Source organism: Lottia gigantea (assembly GCF_000327385.1).
Source record: "Lottia gigantea unplaced genomic scaffold LOTGIsca_27, whole genome shotgun sequence".
Classification (NCBI taxonomy): Eukaryota; Metazoa; Mollusca; class Gastropoda; family Lottiidae; genus Lottia; species Lottia gigantea.
The window spans coordinates 801,763-815,416 of record NW_008708846.1 but is presented as its reverse complement, the minus strand read 5'-3'; the positions used below and the strand labels follow the sequence as shown (position 1 = coordinate 815,416).

General features: G+C 34.6%; 1 protein-coding gene across 1 annotated transcript in view; it reads right to left on the bottom strand.

Annotated features, from left to right (window-relative positions):
* Positions 1 to 504: 504 nt before the first annotated feature.
* Positions 505 to 13,654, bottom strand: part of LOTGIDRAFT_117914 (hypothetical protein) — a gene marked incomplete at both ends in the record, with an annotated part of 94,819 nt that continues 81,669 nt past the window's right edge. The window contains one exon of the mRNA XM_009056239.1: positions 505 to 670. Within this exon, the coding sequence (XP_009054487.1) occupies positions 505 to 670 (166 nt within the window). The remainder of the gene's footprint in view (positions 671 to 13,654) is intronic.

Genomic DNA, 13,654 nt, shown 5'->3' with positions numbered 1-13,654 from the left:
CACTAGGTTTATCCTTGGATGATAACAAACACTCATGCCAAAATCCGTCAAGAATTGTCCCTTCTAGAGTATTTACAAGTTAAAAATTGTACGCGTTTTCAAGAACAAGGGCAATAAATCATACTAAATATTTTTCGATTCCTCTGATTTTCAATAGGGTTTATCCTTGGTTGATAACAAACACTCATGCCAAGTTTCGTCAAAATCCATCAAGAATTGTGCGTTCTAGAGTATTTATGTGCTTAAAATTGAACGCGTTTTCATGAACAAGGGCAATAACTCATACTAAATATTTTCGATCTTTCTGATTATAAATAGGGTTCATCCTTGGGTGACACTCACACCAAGTTTCATCAAAATCCGTCATGAATTGACTTCGCATTAGTTAATATTCGTTCAATTAATATTGAATGGGATAATATTGTGACCATCCGATTTATGAAGGAGATTTGTCTCATCTATCTGCTTTTGTTTTTGAGCACTGATGCTATTCAGAAATACTAGCTAGTAAAAAAATAAAACAATAACATACCGGACATATTCTTTTTTATTTTCTTCTGTTAACGGGATGTTTTTACCTCCAGGTTTTAACTCATGTTCCTGAACTTTACCAAAAGAATTATGTTCTACAGAAAATGTGTGATCTAGTACTTCTTCTATGTCATTTTCTCTGCAACAATAAAATACACATAAATAGGTAGTAAAAACATACGCCAGTGGCAGCTTTGTTTGAATTTAAATCACAATCATGAAATCATACATTTTAAGAGAACATTTTTGGTTTTTAAAAGAAATCTTCCTCCACCAATTTTCATCCAATTCTGTCTTAAACTTTGTCAGTAAGTCATATTCGTTATTTTCTTTTTTTTTATATTGAAGGCCAGTGTATTCCAGAACAATCTACAACTAAAATTCAATGACTCCATTGACAGGGTGGTTGAAATTGTTAGTATTTTACTTTGCAGATATGACTTTTTTTTGTGTGTTTGCCAATGGGATTAAGCATGAGTGGCCAAACCTTTACAGATTCAGCTCTGCATTGGAGTTCGGAAAACAAATTTCATGAATGAGTCAGTCAGTCATATGTTTGATGATTTCTACTTTGCAGGGTCTGCTGATTCTGACTTATGTTGAGCATCTTTAATCTCTTTCTTAAATCTAGCTGATTACAGGGCTGTTTATTTTTTTGGCAACCGGACATTTTTCTACGACCTGTGAAATCTGATCTAAATTTCCCTTTGAGAGAATGTCTATTATAAAGATTATAAACCGGTATTAGACATGATGTTTTGCTTTTCAAATACCTTTTTGGTTTTCCTGATGATTGCCATAATTGACTGTGAAATGTATATTTTCTGTCATATTTTCACAGACTGACGCATCCCAAACAATTCCAAAATCAATAGATAAGATAAGATCCATTGAAAAGAATCTAACCAATCTAATTTCCTGCCATCTTTAATATTCTAACAGTAGCTTAGCTCCTTCCACTGGGATAAGATTGTATTGAGTTCCATTATAGAACAACACTTGATTGACAGCTGAATGTTTCAACTTCATTGAGGTAATTTAAGAGAGAAAAAAAATAAAACTACAACAAACACACTTTAAAGGAGGTTATTAGGTCAAATATTACAGTTTTCCGAATATAAGATCGTTTTTTACAGTAGATTATATTTAAAAATTTTTGTTTATATTGGTCCGAAATTCAAATAAATACTTTAAGAGGGTAAATTTTAAAAAAAACAACAATGTTTTGATATAGGTCAGAATTATCTTGCTTAGATTAAGGGAGATAACTATGTTTCAATTTCCAAATGTAAACAAAAGAAGTACCATTAATAGACAATAGAACGGTTGATTGATTAAAGGATTTATGCCAAGACGTAAAATTTCCCCTTAATTACAATGATTTTTACCTATAATCATTGACAAGGGCTTAAAAATGTCTCCCAGAACAATATTTTTGACAAAAACCTTAGATTTCTGACTCTGGTCGCTTTCCAGCCGAGAGTTAATTAGGCTAGCAGTCAGCTGATCTATGACGTCATAGACGACACTCGATAGACTAGCAGTCTGCCGTCTATAGTTGAAGCTGCCAATGCCAATTCAAGGAACAGGGAAATGTCCTAGATAGACCAATTGTCAGCTGTAACGAAAAATCAGCTCCTTCATCGGGGAACACCTCAGGGAATTTGTATCAAAATACCTGAGTTACATAAAAGGCACCACACAATTCATGCAAAAATTCCAATGCCCCACACTAAAACAACTACACTGGCCCAGGAACCTGTTTAGATTTACTATTAGATTCAAACGATAATCCCAATCCAGGAGAAGAACCTTTTAACAGAATAGACCGAGTAGCACTAAAACATGATATTCTATACAGAGATCATACAGACTTAGAATCTAGACAAAAAGCAGATCAACAAATGATTCCCGAATTGAAATCTATTCCAAATCCCACTTTTAGAGAAAAAGTTGAAAGAGCTCTAGTAACAAGACTTAACTTTTAAAATCAAAAAAGAAATTAGGCATGGGAATAGCAGATGAAACTGCTATGAATTCAGAAAAACTAAAAACTTTTTAAAAGCTGATTTAATTAATATGCCAGTTGAAAGAGGATCATATTATTTAACCGTTATAGATTTATATAACGTTATAACGCCTTGAAATTTGTTAAAAATAGTTCGTTAGCAGGATTGAAGCTACAGTTTTCAACTGATTCTGATGAAACTTGGTGTGATCATTGGAATTCATAAGATCTCGGACAAATTCTAACTTGACGCATTTTCGATGAACGGTTTTTGAGTTATTGCCCTTGACTTTGTTAAAATGCGTCGAAATTTGTTAAAAATAGTTTGTGAGCAGGATTGACGCTACAGTTTTCAACCGATTCTGATGAAACTTGTTGTGATCATTGGAATTGGTAAGATCTTGGACAAGTTCTAACAAGAGATATTTTTAAGGAAACTTTTTATGAGTTATTGCCCTTGACTTTGTAAACACGCGTCAAAAGTTGTTTTTTGCCCTTGATTAGAGCTGTGTGATTTAATTGATTGTTGTATTTGGGTTATTGATATTGATTTTAAAAAATTTTGTGGAATTATTCAGCATGAATAATTTCTTCAATATGAGAAAATTCGTACTTTAGTCACTAAAGACTGTTTTATTATTTCTGACAGCTGCCAGTGGGCGTATGTTACCTTGCAAGGCAAGCTATCTTTCACTTTTATTGATGATATTTCTACATCAAATTTATCTAAAATTTCATTGAATTCTTGTAATTCTTCAGTGGTTATATTCTTATCTTCTCTTGATCTTTCGAAAAATATAAATAATTTATTAAGATATGTATTTAAAATTTCTGTTTTCTTTTTATAATGATGCATTTTTGATGAACGGTTTTCGAGTTATTGCCCTTGACTTTGTAAAAACGCGTCATAATTTGTTCGCGAGCACAATAGAAGCTACAGTTTTCAACCGATTCTGATGAAACTTGGTGTAATCATTGAAATTGATAAGATCTCGGACAAGTTCTAACTTGACGCATTTTCGATGAAATGTTTTTGAGTTAATGCCATTAACTTACGAAAAAACGCATCAAAATTTGTTTGTGAGCACAATAGAAGCTACAGTTTTCAACCGATTCTGATGAAACTTGGTGTGATCATTGGAATTGATAAGATCTCGGACAAGTTCTAACAAGAGATATTTTTAAGGAAACTTTTTATGAGTTATTGCCCTTGGCTTTGTAAACACGCGTCAAAAGTTGTTTTTTGCCCTTGATTAGAGCTGTGTGATTTAATTGATTGTTGTATTTGGGTTATTGATATTGATTTTAAAAAACTTTGTGGAATTATTCAGCAAGAATAATTTCTTCAATATGAGAAAATTCGTACTTTAGTCACTAAAGACTGTTTTATTATTTCTGACAGCTGCCAGTGGGCATATGTTACCTTGCAAGGCAAGCTATCTTTCACTTTTATAGATGATATTTCTACATCAAATTTATCTAAAATTTTGATTGAATTCTTGTAATTCTTCAGTGGTTATATTCTTATCTTCTCTTGATCTTTCGAAAAATATAAATAATTTATTAAGATATGTATTTAAAATTTCTGTTTTCTTTTTATAATGAGATTTCTGTTTAAACTAAATGTTTTTCCAACAATTCACGATGATTGTTTCTACGCATGGGATTGCGAAACCTATAGCGAAAAAGAAACAAATAAAGCCATTCCTTATTCTTGCAGTTTTGATAACTGGATCGTGCTTAAAAATGCAAAAAAACTAACACAATGTCCACTAGTAACAGCTAGAGGCATTCTATCTCCACCTTTAACTAATTCATTCACCGATGAATATTTACAGAAAAAATTGAAAAGACAAAAACAAATAATTGGCAACTCTGCAAAATATTAATTTTATATGTTCCTATCAACATGAAAAATTTCGCAGCATGGGGCAAGTGATCTAATCTACCAATGAATTTGAGAAAGATCACTGATAACAATATTGCAAAATACACCGACTAATAAGTTGTATTCCAGAATATTTCCAATAATTTAACAGCTCCTTCTTTATCTTTAAAGGGTTGGTATTTTTTTGTATCATTACCATAAAGAAATGGTTGAAGAAGAATGGTATGAAACTACTAGAATGGTTCAAAAAGACACTGAAAAAGAAAATATAGAAAAAGTTTACTCACATACACACCCTTTTATTAGATATTTTATCAGACAATCCATTAAAGGAGAAAGAGTTTCGGCTAACAGAAAATCATTTGAAACGAACAAAATGGATGAAATTTGTAATGTATTAAAGGAATACACAGAACTCGAGAGTAGTAATATAATTGATTTATTTAAAGAATATAGTAAAAGTAATAAAGATAAAACGGAAGTTTAATTCATAACTTAAAAAAATAAAATGTACTAAACTAATGGCGTAACGGTTTGTATGCTTCTGCCATGTCAGATTTAGACAGCGAATATCCTAAAGCGGAAAGTGGAAGACCATTTCTACCAGAAGAAAATAAATAATTTTTTAAGCAGAAATTCAGACCTAGAACAGCTATTTTAAAAGTCTGGTTTGAATATCCTACTAACATGTTCTTCCAACCCAAACCAGCTAAAGATAAAATTACAATACGAACAAAGAAGGTAATAAGGAAATTGGTACTAAAATCAGGTTTAGAAATGGTTTCTGTTCAGATGTTTTAACATCGGTTGATATTCAAGAAATAGTTAAAGCTGGTGGACGATTTATTAGAATATTAGATGGTATAGTATATGAAGACAATTTTAAAACTCCACCATATAGAGATTATATTTTAATTTTGAGAGATCTAAGAAATAAATATAAACGAGAAGGTAATCTTGTGGGTAGTAATTACATGGAATTATTAGGTAATTCCTAGTATGGTAAATCTATTCAGAAGGATATAACTACATCGAGACATTTATGGAGTGAAGCAACTTTAAAAGCCAACTTCGTCAAAAGCTATCCTAAAGTAAATGAGACTCAATACATCCTTGAGATAAATGAATAAGAAAAATAATTTGATATTATACCTCCTAACTCTACACGACACCTAATCATTTGGGGTCATTCGTATTATCTAACAGTAAAAAAATAATGAATAATTTCATTCATGTAATAAATGGATTTTATAAACCTGAAATATACTATACAGATACTGATAGTTTATACATTTCATCTAGCAATTGGGATAAATTAAATGAAGCTGGGTTGGTGTCTGAAAATGATTATTGTAAAGGAAATAGCATCTGTGCCCTCAAGCCGAAGAAATAACGACCAAATTCAGCAACCTACTTCTGTTGGATCGCTACCAATGGATCTCAATCCGTCAGTGTTACAATTGGATGCTGCTCAGCTTTTTCCAGCCACAGTAGGTAATCCATTTCGCAACATATCTCATAGAAACTGAAGATGGACATTTGGGATAATCATTACATTGACCTTAGTTCTTTTATTTCCTGGTTCGAGCCAGGGCCAGCTATCAATCCATATATGTGATACTGGGGATGAGCCAGTGTTAAAATTATCCACTTCTCAGAAAGCAAAGCCTCTTACTTTGGAGACTTGGCAAAAGGCATTTGCGATGTTTATGGATGTCGTAGTCAAAAAGTCGCCCCAAGAGATCAACCAATTAATATCTTATTCTTTGTTGATGGCTGACTTGGCTTGGACTTATGGAGATGCTGCCTTTTTATTATATGATTCAAGTTTTCGAACTCTTAGTCAAACGCGGCCAGGCCAGATTCATTCAGACCTATGGCTTCCGGCTACAACCCTGTATGGAAAGCAAGGCCATAGACAGACAACAGCTCAGTCTTCAGCTGGTCTTGGGAGATCTGGTTCGAAGGGACCTGCTGGTTTGACGGCTAGGAATACTAACACTAGGGTATGTTTTGCTTTTAATTCCCAACAGGGCTGTACATGGTCTAATTGTAGATACATGCATTTGTGCATGCGTTGTGGTAACAATCACTCTGTGTTCAGTTGCTTTGCTCGCTTTCCCCAGGATTCTCAGAGACCTCGCCGGGTTCAGGATAGTGGGGGGCAGTTAGATGCTTCCTCCAAAGGCAGTGTAACCCAAGTAGCAATTCCCACTGTAGGGGCAGATTTGAGTGCAAGACCAAACACCAGTATTGGGCAGAATTCGAAATATTCATTTCGTTGCAGTGGTTCAAAGAACCAACCAACTACCGACACCGGTAAACCCAAATAATTTGGCTGAAGCCTTACAGGGCTATGATCTAGAAAAAATTTATTTTTTATATTTTGGTTTCTCCCATGGTTTCATTATTCCCTATTAAGGCGTTCGTTCCACTGCGGTGTATCCCAACCATAGATCTTGCATCGAAAACATGGGCGTCCTGTTCGATAAAATAAATGTAGAGTTACAGCATGGTCGAGTCATGGGTCCCTTTTTGCATCCTCCTCTGCCTAATCTCCGGTGTTCTCCTCTTGGAGTTGTTCCTAAGAGTGAGTTGGGGGCTTTTAGGCTAATCCACGACCTTTCCTTTCCTTTTGGGACGTCTGTGAATTCTGGAATTGATGAGCAACATACAGCAGTACAGTATGATTCTATTGACAATGTTGTACAGATCGTTAAGTTCCTTGGACGAGGGGCATTGCTGGCCAAAGCGGATATTAAAGATGCCTATCGCCTTGTGCCCATTCGTCCTGGAGACCATGATTTGTTGGGTTTTTCTATTATATTTCAAGGACAGACATTTTACTTTGCAGATATGTGTCTGCCTATGGGTCTATCTTCTAGTTGCCAGAGTTTTGAGAGATTCAGTTCGGCCCTGCATTGGATTATGGAGACAAAATTTAAAGCACACGTAAGCCATATGATTGATGATTTTTTCTTTGCAGGGCCGCCTGGATCTCCCAACTGTTTGGAAGCTTTGTCCAAATTTTTGAACCTTGCCACATATATTGGTTTTCCTATCAAGCATACAAAAACGGTAATGCCAACTACATCAATTGTCATTTATGGAGTAGAGGTCGACTCTCTGGCTAAGGAAGTTAGGTTACCACAGGAAAAATTTTTAAAGATTGCTGCGAAGCTCTCATGGTTGAAAGGCCAAAGGAAAGTTCGTTTGAAAGAACTTCAATCTGTGTTAGGTCTTTTGAATTTGGCAACATCAGTAGTGGTACCTGGTAGAACCTTTTTAAGAAGGCTTTATGACCTTACTCTCAATATTGTAAAACAGTTTCATAGGGTTACTTTGACTAATGCTGCCCACATGGATATACTGGCTTGGGAAACATTTATACTGGGATTTAACGGATGGTGCATGTTTTTAAGAGATAGTTGGGCTGACTCTGACACCTTCAAATTGTTCACTGACGTGGCCACCACATCAAATTGGTTTGTTGGCAGGTGGTCTGAAAGTATGTCTCTTTATAGCATTAATGTACTGGAACTCTTTCCAATTGTAGTAGCAGTTGAGCACTGGGGTCATTTGTTGAGGAATCAAAAGCTTTTATTACTTACCGACAATGAGTGCACTGTTTTTGTAATCAATAACACAACTTCAAAATGCCCAGCTCTTATGAAACTTGTTCGCAGATTAGTTGTGGCCTCCTTACGTAATGACATTTTGTTGCGAGCGAAACATATTGCAGGGAAGTCTAATTTAGTAGCTGATTGTCTTTCGCGTTTTTTATTTCAGGAAGCTCGTCAACATGTCCCTTGGTTAGACGACCAGCCTCAAGGGTTGTGCCAGGACCTCTTGCAAATCTAAGTGTTACTGCTTGTATGTTGATTGGTCAGTCTTTGTCTACCACCTCTCAAGTTGTTTACTTTCGTGCCTGGAACAGGTTTATTGAGTTTTGTCGTTTGAATTCCTTGTCTCCATCTTTTCCAATTGCGGAAACCATAATTGTTAACTTCCTTGCATTTTTGTTTGAGTCTGGTTTTGCCCCAAGTTCAATTACTTTGCACCTGTCAGTTTTAACCTATGTACAGAAGTCTGTTTGCTTTACCCAATCGTTGCACTCCTTTTTAGTAAAAAGTTTGCTAAGGGGGGCCAAGAAGATGCGGGAGTCCACTGATGCGCGTCTTCCCATTACCCAAAATATTTAAATTTGCTTGCTTCAGACAGTTCCGCATGTTGTTGGCCTCTTGAGTATTTAAAAGTAAGTCGTCATGTAGCTGGGCCACTCTTTCAAGATGTTAATGGGCACCCAATAACTTACACTTTTGTGAATGCTCAGTTGTCTAGACTTTATTGGGCTTGATAAATCGCGTTATAAATTACACTCCTTTCGGATTTTTCACGGTATCTCCCTTCTTGATTTCAGGGTTGGTATTAATTTAATGAATTAACATATTTATAAGTGGTTGTTTAATGTTATAAGTCCTTTACATTGAAGGATATGTTTCTTGTGCTGGGCCAGACATTCCAATTGTATTCTTTGTATACAATGATGAATGTGTTTGGCTGTTTACTATTCAGGTGTTAAGCCCGAACACAAGTTTGGGTTCTAGCCAGTTTATGAAATTATTCCCAATCATTTAATGTAATAGAGAGAAGTTTTTCTCGTCAAATACTGATTTGAATGATCTATGATTCATAATTGGTTTTCTGGAATTAGTACATGATTCAGTGTATACTTCTTTCTATAAGCTGATCTTGGTGGTTGAACCATTCCCCGTTCGGTAACAGTACATCTCTCAATTAGACTTGATACGAAAGTCTTTTTCTCGCCCCACGTAAGAGACCAAAACTGATTGCTGAGTTTTATTGCTATTTTCCTTTTTTGACAAAACCGAGTAGGATCCATCAGCATTCCTAATAAAACCTTCGTATGGTTTTCCATCCATTCTTAATTGCTTGTTTACATTTCTTCTCCATGTGTTGGGGTTGGCGTTGCCCTTTTTACTTCGTTTCCGTTTTTCATGACTCTCAATAATTTCTTCGTGATCTATTCCTTGTTCATCAGCCATAACTTCATCAGGCCCTTTTTCACCTGCCATAACTTCATCAGCCCCTCTTCCACCAGCCATAACTTCATCAGCCCCTCTTTCACCTGCCATTACTTCATCAGCCCCTCTTTCACCAGCCATAACTTCATCAGCCCCTCTTTCACCAGCCATAACTTTATCAGCCTCTCTTTCACCAGCCATAACTTCATCAGCGTCTCTTTCAACAGCCATAACTTCATCAACCCCTCTTTCACCAGCCATAACTTCATCAGCAACTCTTTCACCAGCCATAACTTCATCAGCCCCTCTTTCACCAGTCATAATTTCATCAGCACCTCTTACACCAGCCATAACTTCCATAAGCCCCTCTTTCACCAGCCATAACTTCATCAGCCTCTCTTTCACCAGCCATAACTTCATCATCCCCTCTTTTAGTTTAAACATATTTTACTGAAATATTTTACAATCGGATTGAGCACAAGTTATAGAACTTAGAAAACGCTCTTTCCTTTACAAATAGAGATTTACAAATAAGATTATCAAAAACAAAATAGACAAAAGACATAAATAAATCATTATACTATAATCTTGATAAGAATAGTAAAACTTCATAAGTTTGAATAAAGTGTAAACAAACAACAAATAGATGTGATAGGTGTATATACAAACTATATTGACTATGATTGAACTGTACCTTTACTATCAAAACGTTTGGTAGATTTGATGTATTTGTGAACAAGTTTGAATTATTTGGAATTAGAATCAGAGTTTGAATCAATGGAAAGATTTCCCCATAATAATAAGGACAGGTCTATAATAGTATAGCAGCTACTTATTGCAGCAAAACAGAAACAATATAACTATCTGTCTGCCAAACCTGATTGTCGCGAGAGACATTTGTACACTTTGCCTAAAATCCATAAGTCATACATGTGTACAGGTCATGAAAAAAAATCTGGAGATTTGCCTTGAAAAATCTGGAGATTGGGTGAAAAGTCCAAAGCGCGTGAATTCGTGATTTGAAACTCCAATTTGATTGTTTTTTTCTTTTTTTTTTTCAAATAAGCTTTAAGCCTTGTAAATTAATTAAATTGATCATAGGCCTACATGACACAGTTAAAATTAACAATCTATAATTATGGATAATTCTAGAAATAGTGCCTGATATTTAAAATTTAGGGGCCCAAAACAAAATTGATATTAAAACAAGAAAACAAGAAAGCAAGCATGATCCCAGCCCTCTAAATTAAATGGTACCGGTAGGCCTACATGTAATATCATATACAAAATCAGTATGTTCTGAAAGCAATATTTAGTAAATAATATGTACTGGCAATGTTACTTTTTCCAAAGGTGTAATTCATGACATCTTAAATATCTCCAGTCCGATCATTAGATACTTTTCCTGCAACACTCTCACAAAGTATTGAATTGAAATTACAAAACGATTTTATGAAACGAAGTTTGAGTTTACACAAGAATTTGACATCCAGTCGCGTATGATAATCTACCGATAATGAAAAATAATTCTGAAATGACGTCTATGTTATATAGGCCTATTATAGACCTCGCAGATTGACACTGACGGTATAAAATACTGAGAAGACATAGAGATTTCGTTTTTTAGTAAAAGTAGGGCTACCGTAAAATTTATTATAAAAGCGAGAGTAGAATCTACCGGATGTTGTTATAAAAAGTGTGAAAGTGGGCTTAAAATACACATTATCGGGTGAAAATAGATCAAATTACCATTTTAATTAATATTATTAGGTGATGAGATTAACGCGTGTTACTGGCAATTAAGATACAAGTGATGATAGATATTTTGTTGATTTATGGTAAAGAATTTGAACACTGAAAATTTGATCAGGAAAAAAAACAAAAATCGGTAGAATCAGGTATCCCGCCGGTAGAGTGGTAGACAACATGCAAAAGCGGTAGAAACCCAACAACATCGGTAGATTACACATGTATGAAGGTAATATACGCCCACTGGCAGTTTTGATTTTGAATAAAAATATTTAGCAGTACAGTAACAATCACCAGTATGAAATATTCAACTTTCAGTCATACACTTCTATTGAACTCTTTAAGGCGATAATGAATAATATTGAGTATGAGTTATTGCCCTTGTTCTTGAAAAAGTGTTCAATTTTTAGCTCATGAAAACTTTAGAAGGCAAATATTCAATCTTCAGCGCAGGACTGAATAATAAAAGCAAGTTTTGTCAAAATCCAGCACCAATCATGCCTTTTAAGAGCGTGTTTAAGAGCTAAATTTGAAAGCGTTTTCAAGAACAAGGACAATATCTCATACTAAATATTTTTCGATTTTTCTGATTTTCAATAGGGTTCATCCTTGGGTGATTACGAACACTAACATCAAGTTTCGTCAAAATCCATCAAGAAATGTCCCTTCTAGAGTGTTTACGAGCTAAAAATTGAACGCGTTTTCAAGAACAAGGGCAATAACTCATACTAAATATTTTTCGATTCTTCTGATTTTCAATAGGGTTCATCCTTGGGTGATTACAAACACTCATGCCAAGTTTCGTTAAAATCCATCAAGAATTGTCCCTTCAAGAGTGTTTATGAGCTAAAAATTGAACGCGTTTTCAAGAACAAGGGCAATAACTTATACTAAATATTTTCTGATTCTTCCGATTTTCAATAGGGTTCTTCCTTGGGTGATTTCGAACACTCATACCAAGTTTTGTCAAAATCCGTCAAGAATTGTGTCTTGTAGAGTGTTTACGAGCAAATGTGGACGGACGGACGGACGGACATGGGTGTCGGCAATATACGCCCCCCATTTCATATGGGCGCATAAAAAGTTCTGACCAATTCAGAATTGTACGTATGCAACCTTGTACAGTGCATATATAGCTTATAGGACAGAGGGGCAAAAGTTAAAACACCAGCGCTGGTTTACTTTGAGGTTTATTTGCATAATTTTTGGTCAGGTTGTTCCACAGATGTTATAGAACAAATTAAAGCAAGAAAAAAAATTGGCTACATATATAGGACTCACTCCAGGCTATGTTTATAAATCTTCCTTCTCTCTCCCTTTTGGGGTTTTTGCATGCCTATTTTTGGGTAATTTTTGGTCTAGATTTGGAATTTGATGTCTGAAATTGCATTATCTTTAAGATTTGATGAGATGATGAGAGACCTAAAGGCGGAAGGCTAATTCTAAAAATTAGGATTAACGAATATAGGGCCAAGAAATTGATATAAAGGATTTATCTTTATTATTGTTGTATGAAGGAACATCTAAGAACTGGTTCTGGCTTTGTCAGAAGTTCTTCTGTGAAAACACACTCCCTCCCTTCTTATCTCTAACTTCTTTCTTCATTCATTCATACATGGATATTGGATAGTAGAGTGGATGAGTTACTTATGGTTACCTTTGACTACCACAGAAACTCAATTTGCAGTGGCATGTATTCCAAAGATTGATATTCTAATCTCTTAATCATTTGTCAGCTTCCCATGATTTCTTTAAGGGGTTGAATAATTAACGAAATAACATTCCACACTCTCTTATTTGTTAAAATCATTTCCTTATGTTGTTTTTGGTTTTCGGATTGTGCCAGATTAGTGTAATTATATATTTATCGCGGATTTATAAAAATCAACGTTTCCACGCTTCTGTTTTAAAAAAATCCATTGTGGTCTGAAAAATTTTTTCCCAACAGAGTTATCTCCCTTTAACAGTAGTGTTATCATACAGGAAGTTTTTCTACAGAATATTTAGCCCAAGGAAATCCAGGAAGTTTAGTAAGAGATTTTTTAATGTCTCCTGAGCCAAAATATGTTTTGGGAGTATGAAATTTTATTAATGACATTTTTAATGAATTGATAATAATACAACTGTGTTCGCCTGGTGACTGAAAAAATAAAAACTTTCGATGTTAAGAAAGATAGCTTGCCAGGCAAGGTAACATACGCCTACTGTCAGCTGTCAGAAATGATAAAACAGTCTTTAGTATGAATTTTCTCATATTAAAGAAATTTTAATAGTTTGAATTCAATGATATATATATTTACTGCCAGTTATTTATGCTGAGAAATACCACAAAATTTTTAAAAATCATTATCAATAACTCAAATACATCAAATTATCGCATTCATATATATGATCACACCATGTTTCATTAAAATCAATTGAAAACTGTAGTCT